At 59.2% G+C, this 26,148-nt stretch overlaps 1 protein-coding gene across 1 annotated transcript; it reads left to right on the forward strand.

Annotated features, from left to right (window-relative positions):
• Positions 1-96: 96 nt before the first annotated feature.
• Tead3 (TEA domain transcription factor 3) lies at positions 97-25,532 on the forward strand. Its single transcript, XM_042683885.1, has 14 exons — positions 97-262; positions 996-1,187; positions 12,444-12,695; positions 14,371-14,435; positions 18,592-18,654; positions 19,494-19,505; positions 21,315-21,452; positions 21,529-21,578; positions 21,922-21,983; positions 23,236-23,369; positions 23,525-23,698; positions 23,829-23,969; positions 24,077-24,229; positions 24,410-25,532. The coding sequence occupies exons 1-14, from the start codon at positions 97-99 to the stop codon at positions 24,521-24,523; spliced, it is 1,716 nt and encodes a 571-aa protein (XP_042539819.1). The 3' UTR covers positions 24,524-25,532.
• Positions 25,533-26,148: the final 616 nt, after the last annotated feature.

The raw sequence follows: 26,148 nt of genomic DNA on the forward strand, positions 1-26,148 counted from the left end.
GGCAGCCCCCCCCCCCCGCCCCGCCCCGGGCTTGACCCTCGGCCGCGCCGGGCCGGGCGCTGCGCGCGCCCCGGGCTGGCACCGGCCGAGGCGGGGATGGAGATGGGGAACATCTGGAGTCGGAGCCGCACATCTGGTGGCGGGGAGGCCCCTCCCCCCACTTCCTGTCCGGGAGCGGCCGTCGGTGTGGATCTGACCCGGGCGGCGGCGGGGCCGGGTTCCCACATCCCCAATAAAGCCGCGTCCCTGGCCCAGCGCGGCGGTGGTTCTTGGGCGAGGGGCCCGGCGGCGGGCGGCGGGCGGCGGGCGGGGTCCCGGGCCCGGAGGCCTCCGCCCCGCTCCCGCCCAGGCCCGGGGCGCCCCCGGCCCCTGCCCGCAGCCCCGTCCGGCCGAAATTCGGAGGGACGCGGGGTCCAGACGCCCCCCGCGGGGACCCCAGCCGGGCGAGGGGGAGGGCGTCCAGGAGGAGGGAGAAGGGGAGAAATCCGAGAAACAAGCCGCTCGGGGAGAACCAGACAAACCGGGTCCGGGCAGGGCGGGCGCAGCCGCCAGGGCGGAGCCGGGTCTGGGGCCCCGGGAGTGGGGGACGGGTTCTCGGGCGGGAGGGGGCGCTCAGCCTCGGCGGCCCGGGACGCGGGTGGCGGTGGTGGGGAGCCCCGGGACCCCGGCGCTCGAGCTCCGCGGGGCTGCTCGTGACGCGGCACCCGGGGCCCCGCGACACCCACCGACGGGCGCTCAGCCCCCAGGCGGGAACTCCTGTCTTCGCTCCGTCCCAGTTCGCAGCCCCAGATTGCAGTGGGGGTTCTGGGGAGCGAGTGAGGCCCGGTGTGCCGCAAGAGACGGGGCGCGGGGGGGGGGGGGGGGGGGGCGGTTGGCCGCGGTCGCCAGGCCGCGGGGTGGGCAGCACCCGGGCCGGCCGGGAGGCCCCGCCCCTCGGCCGCCGGGCCCGCCCACCCGCAGGCCCCGCCCCGCCGCAGGCCACGCCCCTCCCGCAGCCCCCACCCCCCCGCCGGCTCCTCAACACAAACTTTCCGTCCCGCTCGCTCCCTCCTCCGCGCCCGGCGCCTCCCGCTCCGGCCCGGCTCATTCCCTGCATTCCGGCCAGCCCCCTCCCCACGACCCCCCTTCCCCGGCCCCCCTCGCGGCTCCCTCGGGCCCGGCGCAGCGCCCCCCCGAGCTCGGACCAGGTAAGCCCGGCGGACGCCGAGAAGGAGGCCTCGCCAGGGAGTGGTGTCTGGGTGGCTGTGGACGGGGTGGTGCCGCGGGAACCCTCGAGGGGCGCGGGGATCCCCGAGCTATTGTCCAGCCCGAGCTGGAACCCCGGATCGGGGTGCCGGGAAGTTTGGAGGGAAGCGGGGAGAAAGTCTCCCGGGAAGCCCCGCCCCCCGCTCCCCGCGACCCGGACGGGCCGGTCCCGGAGGCCGGGCAGCGAGGGGTCCCCGCGCCTTCGCCCTCGGCGGAGCCCCGCGCCGCGGCGTCGGCGCTCGGGGCGGGGGGCCCGCGCGGCCCGAGGGAGGGCCTGCCACCCCGGCTCGCGTCCGGGGCGCCCTGTCGCGGGCCCCGCCGCCCTTTGGACTCCGCGCCGGAGCTCTCCGGAGCCCGCCGGGCCCCAGCTCCGCGCAGGCCTCGGCCGGGCCTCCCGGCCGTTCGTGCGCGCGCGGAGCCGGAGGACCTGGGGGTGTCACGGAGCCCCGGGGTGTGGGTGTGGGTGTGTGTCCCGGGGCGTCCGCCCCCCGGAGCCCGGGCCGTCCTCCACCCTGCCGTCTGCGGGGGGTGAGGGCTCGGAGCCGCCCGCGCCGCGCTCCCGCTCTGAGGCGGGCTGGAGCTGGGGCCTTGGCCGCTCTGGGTCGGGTGCTTGGCCAAGGCATTTAAGGATGGCTAGCCGCCCCCCCCAGACCCCCCACTTTCCCACCCAGTCCTCGCCATTGTCTGTCACGTCCTTTACTCCGGCCTGGGAAGGGAAGGGAGGCCGGGCCGCTGGTCTGGGTCTGTTTTCCAGTCCAGCCAGGCCCTGGGGCTGTGTCATTGAGACCTGCCGACACCTTTCCTAGATAGGGACCGAGATTTCAGGCTCAGATTCTTTCCCCCGGCCCCCGGGGGGAAGGAGACGTTGGGGAGGGCTTTGCCGAGGTGGTGTCCTGTATCTACCTCTCTCGAGGTAGGAGCCGTCAGGCCTGGACTTGCAGCCCCGCGCAGAGGATGGGGGTGGTGAGGCCTGGACAGCACTCGGAGGGGCCGGGGCCCATCGTGTCTGCCCAGCCTGGTGCTCCCTCCACACCCTCTGCCCACCCCCCTCCTGGTGCTGGGGGCAGCCTCGGGCCAGGAGGGACAGCAGAAGCTCCTTTGGAAGAGCCCCTCCCCCAGCAGTACCCATGGGGATGGGTTCCACGCAGGAAGGGGATGGACACGGGATGGACACGGGTGTTGCCCGGGGCAGGCTGGCAGGGCAGGCAGGGTGACTGGAGGGGTCCACCGCAAGGAGGGTCTGGGAGTCAGGGGAGTCATAGCTCCTTGGCCCTTTCCTAGACCCCAGGGAGGGGACCATAATTAATGCTAATTAGCACACTTGGGAATGGGGCAGCAGAGTGGTCGGTGGCTGGCAGGACAGATCTTTGAGAGTGTGTGTGTGTGTGTGTGTGTGTGTGTGTGGTGTGTGTGTGTATGTCTGAGTCCGTGTTCACTATCACTCACTCGGAGGTTTGCACACCACAACACATTGTGCTTGTTGGAAGAAATAAGAATACAGGGCTGGGAAGTGGCTCAGGTGCCTCACATGCATGAGGCCCTGGGTTTGATTCCTCAGCACCACATAAGCAGAAAAAGCTGGAAGTGGCGCTGTGGCTCAAGTAGTAGAGCGCTAGCCTTGAGCTGGAGAGCTGAGGGACAGCACCCAGGCCCAGAGTTCAAGACCAATGACCCACGAAAGAAAGAAAGAGACAGAGACAGGAGGGAGGGAGGGAGGGAGGGAAGGAGGGAGGGAGGGCTGGGAAGGTAGCTCAGTGGTAGAGTGCTTGCCTTGCATGCATGAGACCCTGGGTTCCATTCCTCAGCACCACATAAGAAGAAAAGGCCAGAAGTGGCACTGTGGCTCAAATGGTAGAGCGCTAGCCTTGAGCTGAAGAGCTCAGGGACAGCACCCAGGCCCAGGGTTCAGGCCCCATGACCCACGAAAGAAAGAAAGAAGGAAGGAAGGAAGGAAAGAAAGAAAGAAAATAAGACTAAAACCAGGAGGAGACCCCCTCCACAAAGGGGCTGAAGAAGTAAGGGTCTGGTCGCAACTGGACCTTGTACCATCTGTGTCCTTACCTTTGTTTGAGCGTCTTCCAGAGCCTCTGCCTCCCTAAGTCCTCCTCCTCCTCTCCCTCCCCTTCCTCTCCTAGAACCTGAACCTGCTGAGGCCCTGAGAGGTAGGGGCGGCCTCATGGTATAAGGTGGCTGAAGAAGACAGTCACAGGGCATGAGGAGAGCAAAACTTGGTGAATACGGCTGAGAAGTTCACCTACCCCTCCAGTGTGTGGCCAGGGAGACTGGTGGAGAGGGGAACTTGTCCTCTGAAGTGGGGGATGGGCTGTGGGGGGGCAGGAAGGAGGGTGTTCAGAGGCCACTGGCTCCCCCTTCCCCGTGGCCAGGTTTTCTGGGGGGCTCCATGTGTGAACTGGAGGGGACAGCCTAGCAACCTTGCCACATCACCTTCAGGCTGCGGTGTGGGGCAGTGGAGAAGGAACCTTGGAGCCTTAAGGGTCTAAGGCTGGTGCTGCTTAGGGAGCGGCTGGGAGGTCCCAGACTCTCTTCCCACATCGCAGAGGCCTGAGGGGTGGCCTTGAGGATCCAGGGCCCTATGGACCTCTGGGCAGCCCTAGGACCAACACAGGGGCGTCTGATTAGAGTTGGGGGTCATTAGATCACCTCGGCTCTGGCTTCATGGCCTTGTCCTTGACTCCCCTCCCCGTGTGCCAGACCCAGAGGGCTGCTGCAGAAGCAGCTGCTGCAGGACGGTGCCTCTGTCCTCACCCACTGGAGCCTGGGTCAGAGAATGCTCCCCCCCCCCCCCCCCAGCCTCAGCCCCTGGCGTTTCCTAGAGTACTGATTGTTTCCTGGCCTCTGCCAGGCTTGGAAAGACAGGAAGTTATAGAGGGAAACGAGTGCAGCTGTGTGTGACCCTGGATGTGAGCGAGGCAGTGTGAAGGGACATTTGTGGGGTGACACTGTGTGGGGTGGATGCGTGGGAGAGGGTCTGGGTGCAGTCCGCGTGTGTGACCATGGTCAGGCTGGATGCACACTCAGGAAAGCGACGGTTGTCGGTAAGAGCCACTGTGACTGGAAACAGAAGTCCATGAGGAGCCTGTGAGGATGGGGGGCATCTTGTGGGAAGGGGTGTCATGCTATACACATCTATGGAGGACATTGGGTGCCTATGTGAGGGAGCTGCCACTGTACGTGCGTGCATGTGTGTGTGTGTGTGTGTGTGTGTGTGTGTGTCAGGAGCAGAATAAGTGACATTCGGCGTCACCGGGTGCCTGGTGTGTTGTGACACAGTGTGTGACACAGCCTTGCCTTGGGTTGGTGTGATGGCGTTGGGCACCGTGTGATGGTGACGTGTGAGGGTGCGGCGTGGCCTGCGATGCGAATACCTGTTCGGGTGAGCCGCCCTGTGTTGAAGCTGTGGGGTGTGACTGGGGCTAGCCCCGTGGGTGGTCACCATCTGAGCGTCTGTGGGTGGTATGCCCAGGGTCTGTGGCAGACAGGGAGTGGGGACCTGTCACCCCAATGCTTGTGGCATCGATGTGGAAGACACAGGAAAAGGACACCGAAAAATGGACAGGAGCAAAATAGGTATTGTCACTGTGTTGTGCACATAAAAATGACTAGAATGAAGCTGGGTGCCGGTGGCTCAGGCCTGTCAGCTCCTCAGAAGGCTGAGATCTGAGAATCACCGTTCAAAGCCAGCCCAGGAAGGAAAGTCCATTAGACTCCTTGGTTTATTTATTTGTCAGTTGTGAGACTTAAATGCAGGGCATGGGCACTGTCCTTGAACCTTTTTGTGCTCAAGGCTAGCACTTTACCACTTGAGCCACAGCACCACTTTTTTTTTTTTTTTTTGTCGGCCATGGGGCTTGAACTCTGGGCCTGGACACTGTCCCTCAGCTCTTCAGCTCAAGGCGAGCGCTCTACCACTTGAGCTACAGCGCCACTTCCGGTTTTCTGGTGGTTTATTGGAGATAGGAGTCTCACGGTCTCTCCTGCCCGGGCTGGCTTTGAACTGCGATCCTCAGATCTCAGCCTCCTGAGTAGCTAGGATTACAGGCGTGAGCCACCAGTGCCCCGCCACTTTTGGTTTTTGAGGGGTTAATTGGAAATAAGAGTCTCATGGGGACTTTTTTTGCCCGGGCCAACCTTAAACTTTGATCCTCAGATCCATGAGACTCCTTTAGACTCCAATTAACTACCCATAAAAGCCCCCAAGTGGCACTTGAGGCTCAAGTGGTAGAGTGCTAGCCTTGAGCTGAAGAGCTGAGGGACAGCGCCCAGGCCCAGAGTTCAGGCCCCACGACTGGACCCAAAAAAGAAAAAAAAAAAGTTAGAATGAGCTGGGCATGTTGACACACATCTGTGAGCCCAGAACTACTGAGGCTGAGGCAGGAGGCTTAACAGTTTACCACAATTAAATAATAATAATCATAATTATATAAAGCCAAGTACCAGTGACTCACGCCTGTAATCATAGCTACTCAGGAGGCTGAGATTTGGGCATCATGATTCAAAGTGCAGAAAACTGGAAAAGCAGAAGTAGTGCTATAGCTCAAAGTGGGAGAGCGCTAGTCTTGAACGAAGAATCTCAGGGACAATACCCAGGTCCTGAGTTCAAGCCCAGAGACTGACAAAAAAATAAGTACAGTAATAATAATTAGGAAGAAGAATGGTGCAGGTGAGTGTGCCGGACAGCGATTGACGTGGGCCCTGAGGAAGCCAGTGGAGATGATCAGCATGTGAATTGACCACTGTGAAACCCAGCTCCTCCCTGCCTCCCTTCCCACCAGCCTGTCCCCCTCTGGATCCCTGGGATTTGCCCCTTGGGAATGGGACCAGAGGAGGACACCAGGGCCAGCCTGGAGAGGATGAGGGGGGGCTGGGGACTCCAGCTCTGAGTCTCCACCTCCACCCCTACACTGCTTTGGGCCAGGGAGCCTGTGGGCTTTCCCATCCCTGCTCGCCCAAGAGGGGATGAGGAGGGGCTGAGAGTCTGGATTCCCAAATTGGAAGCACATTAATAAGGAGAGGGAGAGAGGGATGGGGGTGTGGGGGGAGGGCAAGAGGAGGAGATCGCACCTCCCAGTGGGCTCTGCAGATTACTTCCGCCTGTAAGACTCCAACCCCCAACCCTCTCCAGGGAAGAGGGTCCTCCCTCCCCGGCTTGGCAGGGTGTGGCCTCTTGGCAAGTTCCTCTGGGGTCCTCCAACTGGAGATGGGGGAAGCAGATACCACCCATACCCGCTTCCACGGCCCAGTCTGGTCCCAACCCGAGCGTGGCCACTTGTAGGGTGGGAGCCGCTGGCAGCTGGAGACCAGCTGGCCACCGTGGGGGTAGGGTGGAGAGAAGCAAGCAAGGGGGTGGGGAGCTGCTGGCACTTCTCAGCTGCCCCCTCCAGCCTTACCCGCTGCGCAGCCAGCCCCGGGGTCTTAGGGCAGGCAGGGGGAGGCCTTGGAGGCCAAGATCCCTGGAAAGCTGAGGCCTGCTTGGCCCAGCGAGACCTGGCTCAGCCATGCCCCCACTAGGCAGCAGCTCTGGAGGAAGACAAGCCCCGGCCCGGCTGGCCTGCCTGGTCTCCTTCTTCAAAGGAGCTCCAGGCCGGTGGTCTGGAGCTGTCTGGGCCTGGTCTCTGCCGCAGCCCCAACTCTGGCCTCCATCCCTGAAGCTGTGCAGCCAGTTCTTCCAGCAGGTCCGGCCCCAGGGTGGGGAGTGGGCAGCAAGGTGCCCCTTATCTCCCCCAGGACTCCAGAGCCTGCTCACCCAGCCTCCTAGCCCCCTTCCCCGCTCCCGCCCACCGCCTGTTCACCTAGAGGGTTGAGGGCCTGGGAAAGGGGAAGCAGATGTGCCAGCAAGCCCACCTGCATAGCTGTAGCCTGCGGGCAGGACTAGCAGGGCTCTGTGCAGGGGAGGGGGCATTGGTCTGCCAGGAGGGGAAGGGGTGAGCCCAGCCCCCTGGTCCCCGTCACGTCCTCCCCTCTGCCCTTGTCCCTGTCTCCTCCCCCTCCCCTTTCCCACGCCCTTCCACTCCCCACTGTCTGGCACCTGAGGTCACTGACCTTTCTCCTCCTGTCCCCCTCACCTCTGAAGCTGTGCGTTTATGTCTCTGTTCTTTGCTAGATTCCTCTCTTTTTTTCTCCCCTCTGTCTGCCCTAGCCATCATCTGTCTCTCTGTCTGTCTGTCTGTCCAGCACTCCTTGTCTCCTCTGGCTCTCCCTCGATGGGTCACTCTCCAAGTTTTGTGTCTGACTCCTTCTGGATTGCTCTCCCATCCTTGGCACCCTCTGGACTGTCAGGGCTTATCTCGATCTTTCTGCCTTCTTCCCTTCTTGTCTGCTCAGGCTCAGCTCCTGCCTCCTCCTGGCAGCACAGCCCATAAGGTTGAGACTTGCGCTGGGGTGGGGGTGGGGGGCTGCCACACCTCGCACCCTTCCGTCCCGTAAATCTCAGGAGCCCCAAGCTTCCTGCCACCAGGTCCCAGGGCAGGGGCTATCACGCAGCCACCCTGGACGGTCAGCTCAGCTTGTTGTGGGGTCTCCCCCTCCTCAGGGATGAGGCAGATAGGCCCAGACCCCTGGCCTGCTCGGCATACAGGTGGGGCATGCGTGCGCTGCTGTTCTGGGCTGTACCTGGAGTGCCACCTGCCCACCTGGTGTGCCCCCCCCAGGGGTTTCCTAGAACTAGGTCAGTCCTGCAAGTGCCTACTGCCAGTGGAGGGATGGGGATCCCTAATTCTCTCCTTGACAAGTCCGCTGTCATCCCCCCCCACCCCCCAGCTGCCCAACTTTCAGCCAGGGGCCGCCCCGCCCCCCAGTCTCCCAGCTCTGGGCTGCTCTGTTCGCCATATTTGGCCACATGCTCCCGCAGGGGGCGGGGCAGGGCTGACATCACCAGAAGGGGGGCACGGCCTGGATGAGGGGAGGCTGCCAGAGACTTGGGGGAGGCAGGCAAGCTGCTTCAGAAGTCTGGGGCTGCCAGGGCCCCCCATGGGCCAGGCTCCTGCTGCTCCCAGGGAGGCAGGCCTCAGCGGGGGAGGGGGGGAAGCTGACACTCTGTTGGGAGGGGTCCCAGCCACTCTGCTCCTCCCACAGCCCCCTGACAGTGCCAAGCTGAAAGCCAGGGGGAGGCTGGCCCCCCAACTACTTCCATCCCTCACTGGAGGGTCTCACCCCTGCCAATAACATGCCCCCTCCCCCAAATATTTGCCTAAGGGGGCTGGGGACTGAAATATAGGTTCCTGGGATGACCTATCCTGCTTGTCCTATTCAGGGTCATCAGGAGAATCTTTGTTGTTGTTGTTGGTCGTGGGGCCTGAACTCTGGGCCTGGGCGCTGTCCCTCAGCTCTTCAGCTCAAGGCTAGCGCTCTACCACTTCCGGCTTTTTCTGCTTACGTGGTACTGAGGAATCAAACCCAGGGACTCATGCATGTGGGGCAAGCGCTCTACCACTGTGCCACCTTCCCAGCCCTTCAGGAGAATCTTAATTGTGTCTTTGTGACCTCACAGGACTGGACAGTAGAGTGGGTGCCTTGAAACGGCGAGATGTATGAGCGGCGGGGCAGGGCGTCCTCGGCCTGGACCTCCACTGTGCAATGGAGGGCAGTGTGGTGGAGAGCGAGGCCTCCCTTGCCTGTCCCGTGTGGGGTTCCTCAGCTCTTGCCTCTCATCCTGGGTTCAGAACCCCAGCTCTTGCTCTTACTTGTCGTGTGTCTTTGGATAAGTTGTCGAATCTCTGTTCTTCAGTTTTCTCATCTGTGAAGTAGGATCGATAGTAGTGTCGCCCCGCCCCCTCCTCCCCAAACAGGGTTATTGTAAGGATGGGTGACCAGTGTGTGTAAAATCCCAGAACTGAGCCTGCCGTGGGGCAGTCGCTGTTAGTGGTAATACCAAGTCTAGGAGATAGGTGTGATGGTGCACTGGGGAGACTGAGGCAGGAGGATCCAAGTTCTAGGTAAGCCTGGGATACACGAGACCACACCTCTAACAAGTAAATGAATAAACTGGATGTGTGCTCCGCCACCCCATGCCTTCCCTGCCGCCCAGCCACCAGTGACCCCACGCCCCTCCTAAGCAAACACACCACTCCGTAAGAAGAAGCCACTCTCCCCATCTGGGGGGACCCCGAGTTCGTGTTCCCCTTCCTGGGCTCCTCACAGGTCCCCATCTCTCCACCCTGGCCCTGCCGTGGAGCCCTGGAACTGGCTCAAAGGTCCAAGGGTCATGTGGGTGAGGGGCCGCGTGGTTGAGGGGGCATCGCGTGGGTGAGGGGCCGCGTGGGTGAGGGGGTCTTGGACTGTGTGCAGTGGAGACTAGCTGAGTGCGGTCTGGATTAATACACTCAGCCCGGAGCTCGGCAGCCTGTGTGCAGAGGCCTGGCCCTTCTGCCATGTGGCCGGGCCGGCCAGGGAGGCTGTGGGTGGTTTATGGGCTGCTCTGGGGCCACCGAGGTGCGGGAACAGGAAGTGGCTGGGGAGCAGAGGGGTGGGGCAAAGCTGGTCATCCACCAGAAGTGCCGCTGCCTCATCCCTGAGTTTGAGTTCTTCCATGGGATTCTTTTTTTTTTTTGGGGGGTGGGGGGGTCCGGCTATGGGGCCTGAACTCTGGGCCTGGGCGCTGTCCCTCAGCTCTTCAGCTCAAGGCCAGCGCTCTACCACTTGAGCCACAGCGCCACTTCCAGCTTTTTGTGTTTATGTGGTGCTGAGGAATCAAACCCAGGGCCTCATGCATGCGAGGCAAGCGCTCTACCACTGAGCCACCTTTCCAGCCCTTTACTTACCTTTTTGTTGTTGTTGATTACTAGGGATGAAGCCCTGGATCTTGTGCTTGGGAGGCTGGTGCTCCACCCACTGAGCCACGCCACCAGTACAGCCCTTGTTTTTCTAAGACAAGGTCTCACTACGTAGCCCAAGATGACCTGGACCTGGCAGTTCGCCTACCTCAGTTTCGTGGGTGCAGGGGTGATAAGGGTTATGGCTTTGAGGAAGGTGAAGCCACCCCTTCCTGTGTCAGGAGCTGCCCTCATCCACACCAATCCTTGGCAGACCTGTGCTGATGCTGATGCGAGAATGAAGGATGGGAAGCTGAGTACTGGTGGTTCTGCCTGTAATCCCAGCTACTCAACAGGCTGAGATCAGAGGATGACCGTTCGAAGTCAGCCCAGGCCAAAAAGTCTGAGAGACTTATCCTCAATGAATCAGCAAAGGGTCAGAACTGGAGGCCTGGCTCAAATGGTAGAGCACCAGCTATGAATACAAAAAGTGTGAGATTTTTTTCTTTTTCTTTTTTTTTTTGTCGGTCGTGGGGCTTGAACTCTGGGCCGGGGCGCTGTCCCTCAGCTCTTCAGCTCAAGGCGAGCGCTCTACCACTTGAGCTACAGCGCCACTTCCGGTTTTCTGGTGGTTTATTGGAGATAGGAGTCTCATGGTCTTTCCTGCCCTGGTTGGCTTTGAACCGCGATCCTCAGATCTCAGCCTCCTGAGTAGCTAGGATTACAGGCGTGAGCCACCAGTGCCCGGCTTAGTGTGAGATTTTTTAATTCAAACCCTGTGATTGGCAGCTTTCAGTGCATGAAAAGCTAAGAGACAGCACACAGGCCTCAAGTTCAAGCTTCAATACTGGCACAATTTTAAAAAAAAGAAAGGGCTGGGAAGGTGGCTCAGTGGTAGAGTGCTTGCCTAGCATGCATGAAGCCCTGGGTTCCATTCCTCAGTACCACATACACAGAAAAAGCTAGAAGTGGTGCTGTAGCTCAGGTGGTAGAGTGCTAGTCTTGAACAAAAGAAGCTCAGGGACAGTGCCTAGGCCCTGAGTTCAAGCCCCATAACTGGCAAAAAATTAAAAAAAAATCAAACAATAAAAAGAAAAACAGACGCAGGCTCATGACTTACATCTAGCTGTTCAGGAGGCTGAGATGTGAGGATTATGGTTCAAAACCAGCCTGAGCTGGGCACTGGTGGCTCACACCTATAATCCTAGCTACTCAGGAGGCTGAGATCTGAGGATCACAGTTCAAAGCCAGCCTGGGCAGGAAAGTCTGTGAGACTTTTTTTTGGTCAGTTGTGGGGCTTGAATTCTGGACTTGGACGCTGTCCCTGTGCTCTTCAGCTCAAGGCAAGCACTCTACTGCTTGAGCCACAGTGCCTGCCACTTCCCGTTTTCTAGTGGTTTATTGGAGATAAGAGTCTCAGGGACTTAGATCTGAGGATTGTGGTTCAAAGCCAGCCCGGGCAGGAAAGTCTGTGAGACTCTTATCTCCAATAAACCACTAGAAAACCGGAAGTGGCTCTGTGGCTCAAGCAGTAGAGCGCTCACCTTGAGCTGAAGAGTTCAGGGACAGCGCCCAAGCACAGAGTTCAAGCCCCATGACCAACAACAACAACAACAAAAAAGGAGTCTCAGAGTTTCCTGCCCAGCTGGCTTTGAATTGTGATCCTCAGATCTCAGCCTCCTGAGTAGCTAGGATTACAGGTGTGAGCCACCAGCGCCCGGTGCTGAGAGACTCTTATCTCCAAATAATCACCAGAAAACTGGAAGTGGTTTGTGGCTCAAGTGGTAGAGCCCTGAGCTGACAGGGACAGCGCCCAGGCCCAGAGTTCAAGCCCCATGACCAAAAAAACAAAAAAAAAAAAAAAACAGCCTGAGCAGGAAATTTATCTCCAATTCACCACCAAAGAAGCTGGAAGTAGAGAGGTAGAGCACTAGCCTTGAGCACAAAAGCTCTGGGACTGGCACAGTAAAAAATGCAAAAGAATGAGGGATGGGGACCCTGGCAGAGATTTGACCTCTGTGGCCTTCCCCACCCCCCCAGAAAGCTACAAAAACACTGGGCTCGCCCAATAGGCTCTTTCTTAGTACAACACCCCTGACAGCCATGTTGGCCTGTAAGCCTCAGTTTCCCCCATCTGAAAACTGATGGGTGTCACTGCTTGCCTTCCTTCCCTGCCAACACATGGCAAGTGCTCCACCAGTGCAGGGCCACACCCCTGTAGTCTCTGTTCACCCCCAGTCCTGCTTCTTGCCTGCACGGATCCCAGGTTCAGAAAGGTATAGTAATGCACCCAAGATCACACAGCATTCACTGTCTCCATCCTGCTGGAGCTCTGTTTCCCCCCACCCTCACTGGGGAGGAGCTGGTGGCAGGAATGGAGGCGACTGTGGTCCACAAGGCCCTGGCCTGACCCTCTGTGCTGCCCCCCAGGCTCCGGCTGCCCAGTGGGCTCAGGCCCAGAGCCCAGAGCAACCAGCACAATAGCGTCCAACAGCTGGACCGCCAGCAGCAGCCCCGGGGAGGCCCGGGAAGATGGGCCCGAGGGCCTGGACAAGGGGTTGGACAACGATGCCGAGGGCGTCTGGAGCCCGGACATCGAGCAGAGCTTCCAGGAGGCCCTGGCCATCTACCCGCCCTGCGGCCGGCGCAAGATCATCCTGTCGGACGAGGGCAAGATGTACGGTACGTGCTCGGAGCAGCAGCAGCAGCAGCAGGCCGGGACACTGGGCGGCCAGCGCCCGCCCGGCCTCCGCTGCTCTCTGCCCCCTCACCCAACCGGTCTGGGAAGTCCTGGCCGCCCGTGTGGGGCGAGCCTGGGCCTGCGTCTGGGGCCTCCCCCAGCTGCTCCTCACAAACAGGCGGCCGCAGCCCACACTCACCGCCTGCCCCTGCTCAGCCTCGCCTCCTTCTTGGCCTGGAGGTTTCGGGGTGACTCAGTGGGCCCAAGAAACTGGGTCATTCCAGTCTGCTCTAGGCCAGGCCTGGACAGGGTTCCAGGCCTGGACAGGGTTCCGGCCCCAGCAGAGTGGCAGAGGATGCCTGGGGAGACACCGTGTGACAGGGGCTGTGCGGCAAGAGAAGTGGGGTGCGGGGACCTGTTCACTGTCGTGAGGCCTTCCGGGCCCTCTCAGTCCCTTCAGCAGGGATTGAGAGCCCTCAGGGAGCAGCAGCATCTGTAGGCTCCTCAGCCCCTGGGCCTGGCTCCCCTACAGCTCCCCCGCTCCTCCCCAGGCCCGAGGCTGGGGAAAGCCCGCCTTCCCTCCAGCGCCCGGTCACCTGGCCCTCCACCCCGCCCTGGGCCACGGCTGGCTTTCCCCAAGCCCAGTTCCCAGGACAGGTTGGGGTTCTGGGGTACCTTCCTCAGGGCGAGGTTGCCTCCCCTGCTGCTGTTCCAGGTTAGGGGTGAGGGTGACCCACAGGGTAATTTTAGATGGGTGAAGGGAGGGGCCGGGAGGGGCAGGGCGGCTTCTGTCATGGGAGAGGAATTTGGGGAATGTGGCTGTTCTGGGGAGGCCAAGGGGGAGGGAGCTTGGGTTTGGGGTTGAGGGGCACTGGCCATGGGTCAGGCGCCCCCCCTCCCCTTTCAGGGCCCAGAGGGTCCGTGTAGCTGCTCAAGGCCCCACCCACAGGCTCACTTTTTCAGGGTGACATGGGGTGTCCAGCAGAGGGACACGGTCACAGGCTCGGGACGCATCTTGACTGGCTGTCAGCTTAGCCGACAGCGCTGCGGCACCTCCCTCCTGTCTTGTCCTTCTGTCTTTTTTTTTTTTTTTTTTGGGGTCTGGTCATGGGGCCTGAACTCTGGGCCTGGGCGCTGTCCCTTAGCTCTTCAGCTCAAGGCTAGCGCTCTACCACTTGAGCCACAGCGCCACGTCTGCCTTTTTCTGCTTATGTGGTGCTGAGGAATGGAACCCAGGGCCTCTGGCATGCAGGGAAGCACTCTACCACTGAGCCACCTTCCCAGCCCTTGTCCTTCTGTCTTCCTTGGCCAGCTAGGGGAAGGGAGTGGAACTAGGATGGAGCAGGCCTTGCACACACATGCGTGGGGATGCGTGCCACACGCGAGGGCAGAGCCCCTGGACACATGGGTGCCTCAGCCGCTGCTGAAGGGCCCCGAGCCCCTGGTCCCATTCTACTCTCATGGATGTGTAGGAAGCCTGTAGGTGCACCCTGTCCCCTGGCGGTGGTAGGGGGAGCACTGGGGATGAGGCCCCGGCTTTGTGGCCTACTTGTAGAGCTTGGTAGATACAGGGTGAAGACTAGCAGAGCGGGGGGGGGGGGGGGGGGGGGGGGAGGGGATCCCAGCCTGCAGCCCTACCCTGTACCCACGCCTCACTTTTCCCCTCTCCCTGTCTAGGTCGAAATGAGCTGATTGCACGCTATATCAAATTGAGGACGGGGAAGACACGGACGAGAAAACAGGTAGAGATGATGTGCGCCAGGCCCCGCCCTCCAGCTCCCCTTCCCTCTCCTGGTGGCTTCTTGTGCCCTGCTCTGTACCCGTTGTTCTGGAAAGATGGCCCTGTGCTCCCTGATGGCCTGCCACCCTCCCCATGCCTTGACTTCAGGGACCTCGGAAACCCACGGGGCTGCTGGCAGCCAGTGTCCCCTGCTAGGAGTAGCCGCTGACCGGCCAATTGGGGAGACAGATGGACAACTGTGGAGCCGGGTGGCATGAGATCGCGAGGGCAGCAGCCAGGCCGGTGTAGGGAGGACCCTACCTGCTGGGCAGTTATCTGTACACATGACAAGAATTGTGGGTCACATGATATCGCAGGGCAGATTGGGCCCTGCCCACAGCAGCTGTACCTCATGGTCCCAGTGTGTGTTAGGTGTGTGTGCACACGCTGGATGGCATGGACACAGTGAAATCCTGGGATGATGCGTTTCTCAGAGCATGTCCTGTTGCTTGTGATCGTAAACTACTCAGAGCTGGGCTGGGAAGGTGGCTCAGTGGTAGAGCACTTGCCTTGCATGCATGAGGTCCTGGGTTTGATTCCTAAGTACCACATAAGCAGAAAAAGCCAGAAGTGGCGCTGTGGCTCAAGTGGTAGAGCGCTCGCCTGAGCTGAGGGGCAGCGCCCAGGCCCAGAGTTCAGGTCCCACGACTAACAAAGCAAAACAAAACAAAAACACTCAGCACTTACTCTGTGTCAGTCATGTTAACCCTCTTAGTAGCATAGGAGGGCGCAGTGTTTCCACCTTTCAGATGAGAAATCTGAGGCTGGGACAAGTTGAATGGCCGCAGTGTCGCTGGCCTGGGCAGTGGATCCGGGATGAGCTGTCCAGGAGCAGGCAGGGTGGTGTGGAGGAAGGGAGGAAGGATGGGCAGAGCTGGGAGGGGAGTCATCTGGAGATGTGGGGGACAGGTCCCTCAGGCAGCAGGGGCCCTGGAGGACATGACAGGAGGACTGGGAGGCGGAGACCTGGGCCTACAGGGGTGACATCTGGCTGGGAAGGTGGGGGGGGGGGACTAAGGGAGAAGTGTAGCTGGAGATGGGGACCTGGGGGTGGGGGGTTGGTGGACAGGAGGACAGCTCCCCCCTGTGGCCCTCCCAGGCTTCCTGTCTGGGAGGAATTTGAGCTGTGTGATCACCTTCTGAGATCCTTCCAGATCCTTCCAGATCCCCGCATGTGCATAAGACAAGCCCAGCCTGTCCCAAGGAGACTGCCGTGGGTCTCCTCTCTAGCAGTGTGGGAGGGGACAGGGCTCCTGGCCTGGCCTGCAAGCCTGGCCTGCCGGAGGAAGATGCCTGATGGTTCAGCATACCGACTCCCCCTGTTCTAGCACAGCAAAGCCGGTGTTGGCTCCCCAGCCCCGAGTTCCCGTGTGAGTCCTGTGCGAAGCCTGCTGCTGTCCCCAGCTCCCCAGGGAGGGAGTGCCCATCCAGTCACGCCCTGGCCACATCCAGGGTCATTGGAGCCTCTTGTCAGTGTGGGAAGGGTCGAGGGTCACTCAGCTCAGCACGGAACTAAGACCTGTGCGCGCCTGCGCCTGCCAGCCAGCTCGGGTCTCAGTCCTTCACAGAGATGGCAGCCCCTCCCGCTGTGCTTCTGCGTGCACCTGACAGGGGCCCCTCCTGGCGTGAGCGCAGGCTTTGGAGTGTCTCAAGGAGGAACTAGCTGACAAGTTCTCAGTCATTTTGATTTCGCTTTTGGCAAAGAGATGCAGTTTTTCTTGGTGGCATTGGGTACATGCAGCAAATGACGGCAAGTACCAAGCCTTCAGCTAAATATTAAGTGGGCGGTATGCTCCACGGGGAGTCAGAGTGTCGCAGAGCTGGGGTGGGGTGCACCCCCAAGCGTGAAGGAGCCCTGGTAGAATAGCTTGGTGAGAAGCAAATGGGCTTTGGCGTCAGACAGCCAGGGTTCAAATCCTGGCTCTAGCATCCAGCTGTGAGGCTTGGATATGATGGTAAGCCTCTCTGGGCTGGGGGTTCGTCGTCTGTAAGTCAGAGGTCATATCGGAACCTCCTTCCTAGTGTTGCTGCAAATCTTTGAGATCAGCAAGGACATGGTGGGAAGAGCAGTGCTTGTGCCCGGCAGCCGTGGGTACCATCAGGAAGTTGGCAGCCCCTGGGCTGGGCTGGAGCCTGACTCCTGGGCCGAGGGAGGGGCCACAGCAGCTGCTGGTGTCATTCACAGAGTCACCTTCAGGCTGGGATTACAAAGAAAAAGAAGCTGGGTGCAGGTGGCTCACGCCTGTAATCCTAGCTGCTCAGGAAGCTGAGATCTGAGGATCATGATTCAAAGCCAACCTGGGCAGGAAAATCCATGAGACTCTTATCTCCAATAACCAGTGCCAATAAGTAGAACTGTGCCTCAAGTAGTAGAGTGCTATCTTTGGGCAAAAAAGCTAAGGGATAGTGCTTAAGCTCTGAGTTCAAACCCTAGGGGACATATGCACTCTCTCTCTCTCTCTCTCTCTCTCTCTCACATACACACACACACACACACACACACACACACACACACAATTCAAGCCCTTCCCCACACACACAAAAGAGAGAGACAAGCGGGCGCCAGTGGCTCACGCCTTTGATCCTAACTACTCAGGAGGCTGAGATCTGAGAATCACAGTTCAAAGCCAGCCCAGGCAGGAAAGTTTGTGAGACTCTTTATCTCCAATGAACCACCAGAAAACTGAAAGTGGCGCTGTGGCTCAAAGTGGTAGAGCACTAGCCTTGTGCAGAAAGAGCTGAGGGACAGCTCCCAGGCCCTGAGTTAAAGCCCCATGACCAATAAAAAAAAGGAAAAAAAGAAAAGAAAATTCCAATGCAAAAAGGTCCTGGAGATGTGGCTCAAGAGGTAGAGTGCCTTCTAGCAAGTGCAAGGCACCTGAGCTCAATCTCCAGCACTACTAAAGGAAAAAAAAGAAGAGAATAGCCAATGCAAAAAAAAAAAAGAGAGAGAGAAAGAATAATTTCTCTTTCTTTTGGTTGGTCATGAGGCCTGAACTCTGGGCCTGGGTGCTGTCCCTCAGCTCTTCAGCTCAAGGCTAGCACTCTACCACTTGAGCCACAGCACCAGGGCCTCATGCATGCAAGGCAAGCGCTCTACCACTGAGCCACCTTCCCAGCCTAAGAAGAATTTCTTTGTGGGGATACGAACAGCTTGCAAAGAAGGTCCACAGTGGTTGTTGCACTTACAGTGGCGTGGCCTTGAGGGCCGTGGCCTTCTGGGGAGACTGGCTGTGGAGGCCGAGGTCAGGGTCTGAGGCTGGACCACCCAGGGTTAGCTCTGGTTTGCCCATGAAGCTGACACATCTGGCATTGCCAGTCCAGGGAGAAAGGGCGGAGTGGAGGGAGAAGCGTGGAGCCAGGCGGGATGGGGCCAGCAGCAAGCTGCAGGGTGACGGGCACTGAGCAGTGGTCCAGGAGAAACATGGCCTTGGTTCAGTGTAACTGGGCAGTGAGTGTTGTCATTGCACACGAGATGAGGTCTGAGGGCCTCTTTCCAGAAAGTCCTCCTAGCTATTCAGGCAGCGGAGATCTGAGGATCCAAGTTCAAAGCCAGCCTGGGCAGGCAAGTCCATGAGACTCTTGTTTTTGTTTTTGGTCGGTCATGGGGCTTGAACTCTGGGCCTGGGCGCTGTCCCTCAGCTCTTCAGCTCAAGGCGAGCACTCTACCACTTGAGCCACAGCGCCACTTCCGGTTTTCTAGTGGTTTATTGGAGATACGAGTCTCACGGTCTTTCCTGCCCGGGCTGGCTTTGAATCATGATCCTCAGATCTCAGCCTCCTGAGTAGCTAGGATGACAGGCATGAGCCACTGGCGCCCAGCTTAGTCCATGAGACTCCTATCTCCAATAAACCACCAGAAAACCGGAAGTGGCGCTGTGGCTCAAGTGATAGAGCACTCACCTTGAGCTGAAGAGCTCAGAGACAGTGTCCAGGTCCAGAGTTCAAGACCCACAACCGACAAAAACCAAGAGTGATCTGTCCACAGGGGCTCCGAGGCTCCCCCAGTTACACTTGGCTCCGGAGGTGAGGGCTGGGGCGCTCTTCGCCCGTGGCCCTGTGGCTGTGTCTCCTCACTGTCTGTTTTCTTCCGTGGCGGGGCGCGGGGCGGCCCCTAGGTGTCCAGCCACATACAGGTTCTAGCTCGGAAGAAGGTGCGGGAGTACCAGGTTGGCATCAAGGTACGTGAGGCGCCTGGCCAGGCCTTGCTCTCGCCCAGCCCTTCTGAGGCACCTTCTCTGCTCTCTGCCCACACAGGCCTCTGCCTCGCTGACCCTGCGCCTCTTCTCTGGCTGAAGCTCTGGTCTTGCCTGTCTCCCTTCCCTCTGTCCTTTTTCTCTTCCTCTCTCTCTCTACAGGTGTCTAGCCACTTGCAGGTTCTAGCCAGACGGAAATCTCGGGAGATTCAGTCCAAGCTGAAGGTATGGGCCCTGTCACAGCCCACAGCTGCCAGGGGGTCTGGCCAATGCCAGTGGCAGCGGAAGCCTCCAGGCCGGGCCCCCTGGGCACAGGGCAGGAGCCAAGGGCCCGGCCAGCCCTGTCACAGGCGAGAGGCAGACCATCTGGGGCTGCCAGGCCCACCTCTCCTCTCCGCTTCCTCTTCCTCCTTCCTCTGATTGCCGCTTGCACTTGCACGGGGTCTTCAGGTGGGCAGGGAAGAGGCCCTGGTGGGCCCTGGCTGGCGGGACTGTGGGTGTGGGTGTGGATTAGAGCCCTGGCCGCTGTGAGTCTGGGCTTCGGGAGCTGAGTCCTCACCGGGTCCCTCGCTGGTGCTGGGCTTTGTCCCAGCAGCGTGCCCTGCACAGCTCAGTGCAGTTGCAGCGGACAGCAGACACAGGGATCGGCTGCTCCTTCCTGCTCGCTCCCCAGCCCTCCCGTCAGGGGCGGGCAGGGTGCCGCTCTGCCTCTGAGCTTCCTAGCGTACTGATGGGAGGGAGGGGAAGGGACATGTCCCCTCCGTCTTGAGCCCTCATCTGATCTGTGTCCTGTTATCTAATCTGTCCTCCCTTTCTCCTTACAGGCCATGAACCTGGTGAGTACTGACCTCTGCTTCCTGACCCGGGGAGGGGCTGCGGGCGCCGTGGGGGGGGTGGGGGGGTGGCTGCCTGCACTTGTGCATCCCGTGCACCTAGGCTCCTGGGTTCCAGATAATGGGAGGTGAGAGCAGCATCCGTGAGTGGCACTCAGGGGCTCTGCCACATGAATGACACCAGAATCTTCTGGAAGCTCACCCAAAGGCTCTGGGCGAGGCCTCCAGGACTGATTCAGTGTCTGTGCTGGGCCCTAGGTCCTCACTATGCACACGCCCCCAAGGGAGGCTGGCCCCACACAGACTCCTAAGCCACTGAAGAAGAAAGAATAGAAAGTATTGACTCTAGCCAGGCACCGGTGTCTCACACTTGTAATCCTAGCTACTCAGGAAGCTGAGATCTGAGGATCTCGGTTCAAAGCTAGCCTGGACAGGAAAGCCCGTGAGACTCTTTTTTTTTTGTCAGTTGTGGGGCTTGAACTCAGGGCTTGGGCACTGTCCCTGCGCTCTTCAGCTCAAGGCAAGTGCTCTACTGCTTGAGCCACAGCACCACTTCCAGTTTTCTAGTGGTTTATTGGAGATAAGAGTCTCCCAGACTTTCCTGCCCAGGCTGGCTTTGAACCGCGATCCTCAGATCTCAGGCTCCTGAGTAGCTAGGATTACAGGCGTGAGCCACCGGCACCAGCCCATGAGACTCTTATCTCCAATAAACTGCTCAGAAAACTGGAAGTGGTGCTGTGGCTCATGTGGTAGAGCTAGCCTTGGACTGAAGAGTTGAGGGACAGCGCCCAGGCCCAGAGTTCAAGCCCCACGACCGACCAAAAAAAAAAAAAGTATTGATTTGAGATAGGGGGACCGCTTTGACACAGAGTTGAGGCTCCAGGCATGGCTCATACGGTATAACACTTGCTTAACATGCACAAAGAACTGAACACATACAAAGACTGAATCCGGGTTCAGTCTCGAGTCCTAGTACTATGAATCAGTAAAACAAGCTCTCTCTATTTTGGTTCTGAATCTGAGGATTCAACCAACTTCAGATAATAAATATGTAAAAATAATGTGCCAGACAAATGCAGACCTGTTTTTCTGTCGTCATTGTCTGGACAATACAGCATGAAAACTATTTATACCAGGCATAATGGTGCATGTCTGTAGTCCTAGCTACTTGGGAGGCTGGAGGAAGAGAATTGATCACTGGAGCCTAGGTGTTCGATACCAACGTGGGCAACAGAGTGAGATCCATATTTCGAAACAGAACAAAACAAAAAGCTGGGGGCTCATACCTATAACCCCAGCTACTCAGGAAGCTGAGGTCCAGAGGACTGAGGTTTAAAGCCAGCCCAAGCAGAAAAGCCTGTGAGACTGTGTCTCTAAAATAATCACCAAAAAGTTGCACTGGAGACTTAGCTCCAGTGGTAGAGTGCCAGCTGAGCAAGCGTGCAGCCAAACCCTGGTATTGGCAAACACACACACGAATAACAAAACACTGTCCACTGTTTACACAGCGTTTATTGCAGCGGTAGTCTAACGTCACCTAGATCACTGATGATTGAAGGCATAAGAGAGGACCGTGCAGGTTAGATGCACATACGATGCCACTTTCTATAACGCACTTACCTGAGGGGGCCCTGAAACAGGAGACCCCATACTGGGCTCCAGAATACAGTATTATTTCCTCTTGCGGGTTACGCTCAGAGAGCTGACGTACACTAGGACCCCTAGAGAAGTTAGGGTCTGAGACCACACTGCAGAGCTGGGGCTGGAATCCAGGCCGGACTCCCGGGGCTCACCTGTCCCCTCCATCCGCAGGACCAGGTCTCCAAGGACAAAGCCCTGCAGAGCATGGCGTCCATGTCATCCGCACAGATCGTCTCGGCCAGCGTCCTACAGAACAAGTTCAGCCCGCCCTCCCCTCTGCCCCAGGCTGTCTTCTCCTCTTCCTCAAGGGTACAGAGCCGCAGGGGGCTGGCGCGGGGTGATGTGGGGTTCCTGGGTACTGAGGCCCTCTTTATCCCATCTGCAGTTCTGGAGCGCCCCCCCTCTCCTGGGACAGCAGCCGGGGCCCTCTCAGGAGTGAGTATCGCACCCCCACCTGCTCCAGCAGCGGCTGAGCCATCCCAAACCTAGAGACCCCTTCCACCCAATCTGGTGTGCCCCGTTCCGGCGTTTCTTGTGCCCTCGGTGCCACACCGAGCCGCAGCCCAGTGTTCCCCATCCACCGCATGTGCGGGTTAATGAACAGCCTTGCAGGGCCGGGCAAGGGTGAGCTGTAACTCTGAGTGCGCTTGGCCAGTGTGAGGTGCGGGACATGGTGACATGGAAAGGAAGGCTGCGGGCTGGCTCTGGATTCCCCAGAGTCCGGGCCTTCTTCCTGAGCACTGGACTAGGCGCTGAACATCTGTGTTTCTGCCCACAGCATCAAGCCCTTTGCACAGACAGCCTACCCCGTCCAGCCGCCCCTGCCGCCTGCGCTCAGCAGTAAGTGCCCACACCCTGCTGGGTGTGTGTGTATAACAGAGTGGGTACAACCGTCAGGGATTGGGATTTAGCATACTGTTGCTGCTTGCAGAACCCTGTGGAAAACCCTTTGTATGCATGTCCCCATCACCCAAAGCATGGCATGTGTGACTGCCAGTAGGAAATACACTAAAGTCTCAGCTAAGGGTCTTTGAATTGCACCTTCTTATTACTACCTCTGGGTAATAGTACATTGTTAGTTGCTACAAGGACATGCAGTATTTTTGTGTATGAGGAGGTCGGTTTCATTGCTTCCTTTTTTACAAGGAGAATCCTGAGAGTATAGAGTATCTTCAGTTGGTTTCTATAAATGTCTTCTACCACCTCTGGGACAGAGACTTCAATGAAAATTAAGGATAGGGCAAGACTCCCAAAGAAATACCAGGTTACCAGGACTTTTTTTTTTTTTTTTTTTTTTTTGGGTCTGGTCATGGGCCTGAACTCTGGGCCTGGGCGCTGTCCCTCAGCTCTTCAGCTCAAGGCTAGCGCTCTACCACTTGAGCCACAGCACCACTTCCGGCTTTTTTCTTTTTGCTTATGTGATGCTGAGGAATCGAACCCAGGGCCTCATGCATGCAAGGCAAGCGCTCTACCACTGAGCCACCTTCCCAGCCCTACGGCTGGTATTTTTTACTGACTATAGGAACAGAATAGAGAGGCTATAGCTCAAGTTATTAGATAAAAATGATGCAGGCATGTTTTATGTCTGTCATGGTCTGAGTGAACAAGACTTGTCCAAAAGTGGAATTTATTTATTTTTATTCTGTAGTCTTCACTGTATTTTTTTGTCGGTTGCGGAACTTGAACTCAGAGCCTGGGCACTGTCCAAGAGCTCTACTCCTTGAGCCACAGCACCACTTCCAGTTTTCTGGTGGTTCATTGGAGATACGAATCTCATGGGGACTTTCCTGCCTGGGCTGGCTTCAAACTGTGATCCTCAGATCTCAGCCTCCTTAGTAGCTAGGATCACAGGTATAAGCGACTAGTGCCTAGCACCAAAGTCTTACACTCAGTTTGACTTTTCTGTCTAAATACACATTAATAGTCATAAGGAAAATGTCCAGACGATGCCTGTCTGAGGGTGTGCAGTGCGTACACCGCATGAAAGCACCTAGCAGGAGGCTCAGAATCCTGCCCAAGCGCGGCATCACTGCGGGGCCGCCTCACAGGTCGCCGTGTGCTCACACTCTGCGGCTCGGTCTTGCCCTGGCAGGTTATGAGCCGCTGGCGCCGCTGCCCCCGGCCGCCGCCTCTGTGCCCGTGTGGCAGGACCGCACCATCGCCTCCTCCCGGCTGCGGCTCCTGGAGTACTCGGCCTTCATGGAGGTGCAGCGAGACCCAGACACGGTAACGTGTTGGGGGAGGGGGAGGGGCACTTGGCGCTGTCCTGAGGGACTGGCTGTGATCCTGGACTCTGCACAGGGTCCTGGCGTGGGGGGCGAGGCCTCCCTGGACCCCTGTTGCTGGAGGTCCCCCTAACCCCGGCTGGGCCCTCCCCACAGTACAGCAAACACCTGTTCGTGCACATCGGCCAGACCAACCCTGCCTTCTCAGACCCACCCCTGGAGGCGGTGGACGTGCGCCAGATCTACGACAAGTTCCCTGAGAAGAAGGGGGGGCTCAAGGAGCTCTATGAGAAGGGGCCCCCCAATGCCTTCTTCCTCGTCAAGTTCTGGGTAAGCCGCCCACTCTCCACAGAAGCCCCTTCCTGCCCCAGATAGCAGCAGACCCCTGCCCCGGCTCCTCCTGTGGGCCCCGGTGTGGCCCCTGGGCGGCAGGACACCACCCTAAGCCCGCTCTCCCCAGGCCGACCTCAGCAGCACCATCCAGGAGGGCCCAGGCGCCTTCTACGGGGTCAGCTCCCAGTACAGCTCCGCCGACAGCATGACCATCAGCGTCTCCACCAAGGTGTGCTCCTTCGGCAAGCAGGTGGTGGAGAAGGTGGAGGTGAGTGGGTACTGGGGTGGGGGGCGGAGGTTGTAGGGGGGTCCCCACGAGCCTGGGGGAGGGAGCCGGCCGGGCTGCCCGCGACTTCCTCCTGGCTTTGCCTGCAGACAGAGTATGCCCGGCTGGAGAACGGCCGCTTCGTGTACCGCATCCACCGCTCGCCCATGTGCGAGTACATGGTCAACTTCATCCACAAGCTGAAGCACCTCCCCGAGAAATACATGATGAACAGCGTGCTGGAGAACTTCACTGTCCTGCAGGTAGCGGGCGGGCGGCCCAGCTGGGATATCACACAGACAGACAGACAGACAGACAGACACACACAGACACAGACACACACACACACACACACACGCACACACACACACACACACACAGGGGTGGGAGGGAAGGAGGAGCATCTGTGAGCACCGCCCCCCATCTTCCTCCCTGCCCCCCAGGTGGTCACGAGCCGGGACTCCCAGGAGACCCTGCTGGTCATCGCGTTTGTCTTCGAAGTCTCCACCAGCGAGCATGGCGCCCAGCACCACGTGTACAGGCTGGTCAAGGACTAGGACGCCTGCTCCCCTCGCCGACCGCGCGGGACCAACGTCCTCCACATCCTGCCTGCCGGCCCCCCCGCCCCGGGCCTGGGCCCAGGACTCAGCCACCCAAAGGCCTCGGGCCGGGACCCTGGTGGCCTCCTCCTTGGTTGTCCCCAGCACACACGCTCCCTGTCACTGATCTGCGCTTTACTGTGGGAGGGGAGGGCAGGGCTCGGGGGTGGGATGGCCGCTTGCCCACCGTCACCTGGCTCAGAGGTGGGGATGGAGACCGCGGCAGCCGCCAGGCCCCGGGCAAGCTGAGGCCCAGGAACCAGTGAGGACTGGTTGAGGAGAGGGGCCCACACCCCACACGTCCTGGGTGGCAGGCCCTTCTGGTGACGTGTGCGACCCTCAGAGACCCCGCAAGGCAAGCCGGCTCTCCGCGTTTCAGATGAGGTGCTGAGGCTGAGGGCAGAGCTGCAGCCCAGGGTCGCGCTACCTCCCTGCAGCAGGGGGGGATGAGAGGAAGAGGGGCGCTGGCAGGGCTCAGAGCCAACTGGGAACCACTGGGCCAGGGCCTGGCAGAGCAGCTGCCAGTCCCGGTCCCCAAGCCTCCAGGGGCCAGCACGGGAAGGGCACAAAGGCCTTGAGGCTCTGCTTCGGAAAGCCGGGCACTGCCCCCAGTTGGGCGGGGTGGGGGTGGGGGTCTCCCTACCTGGGCAGCAGCTCCCTAGACCCTCCCCCCGTGGCCCTTCCCAGGCCCTGTGGGTATTTATGAGTGTCATATGAAGTACTGTGCCCCTCCCTGCCCTCGGCCACCGGCACCTGCCGGTCCTCACCCTGTGCAACTGCTCAGGCCACCTCCGAACCCCACTCGGTTTTATAACATGTATTATATATATATTTTTTGTGTTGTTTTTTAAATCCAGCTGTGATGGGTTGTATTACAAATGTGGCTCTGGGCAGAGGCCGGGGCCCCTCAAAGGCCTGGCCCCTGCTTAAACAAGAAATTAAAAGTTGTTTCTGGGTCAAATCATGACCAATGTGTGGTGGACCGTTTAGTAGCGGTAGTGGGTGGGTGGATGAGGGTGTTCCCTGTCCCCCGTCTCCCATGTCTCCCGCTGGTGCCAGGACACAGGAAGCAGAGGTGCGCAGAAACCTAAGCCCCAACCTGTGTCATGCCCTGTGGCCAGCTAGGTGCTCGTGTGCCCCCGGCCGCACCGACTTGCTCAGCATGTCTGGCTACCGAGATGGGAATTCCAGGGCCCCATCCAACCGGCAGTCCAGCTGGGCACTGGTGATTACAGCTCGCAGCTGTAATCCTAGCTACTCAGGAGGCTGAGATCTGAGGATCGCAGTTCAAAGCCAGCCCGGGCAGGAAAAGCCATGAGACTCATCTCCAGTGAACCACCAGAAAACTGGAAGTGGCGCTGTGGCTCAAGTGGTAGAGCGCCAGCCTTGAGCAAAAGAAGCTTAGGGACAGTGGCCCGGCCTTAATTCAAGCCTCAAGACCAGCATAGAGGTCAAGAGAGAAGAAACGCCAAGGCCCTCATGATGGGAGCAAAGTCTCACTGCTGTTCTGTCCCCGCCCGCCCTCCGTGCTACAGAGCACAGGGGCTGGGGTCACCTGGACCATCCCAGTGGGCCTTCAATCT

Source organism: Dipodomys spectabilis, unplaced genomic scaffold, assembly GCF_019054845.1.
Source record: "Dipodomys spectabilis isolate Male_0828 unplaced genomic scaffold, ASM1905484v1 ptg000085l, whole genome shotgun sequence".
In the NCBI taxonomy this organism is placed as follows: domain Eukaryota; kingdom Metazoa; phylum Chordata; class Mammalia; order Rodentia; family Heteromyidae; genus Dipodomys; species Dipodomys spectabilis.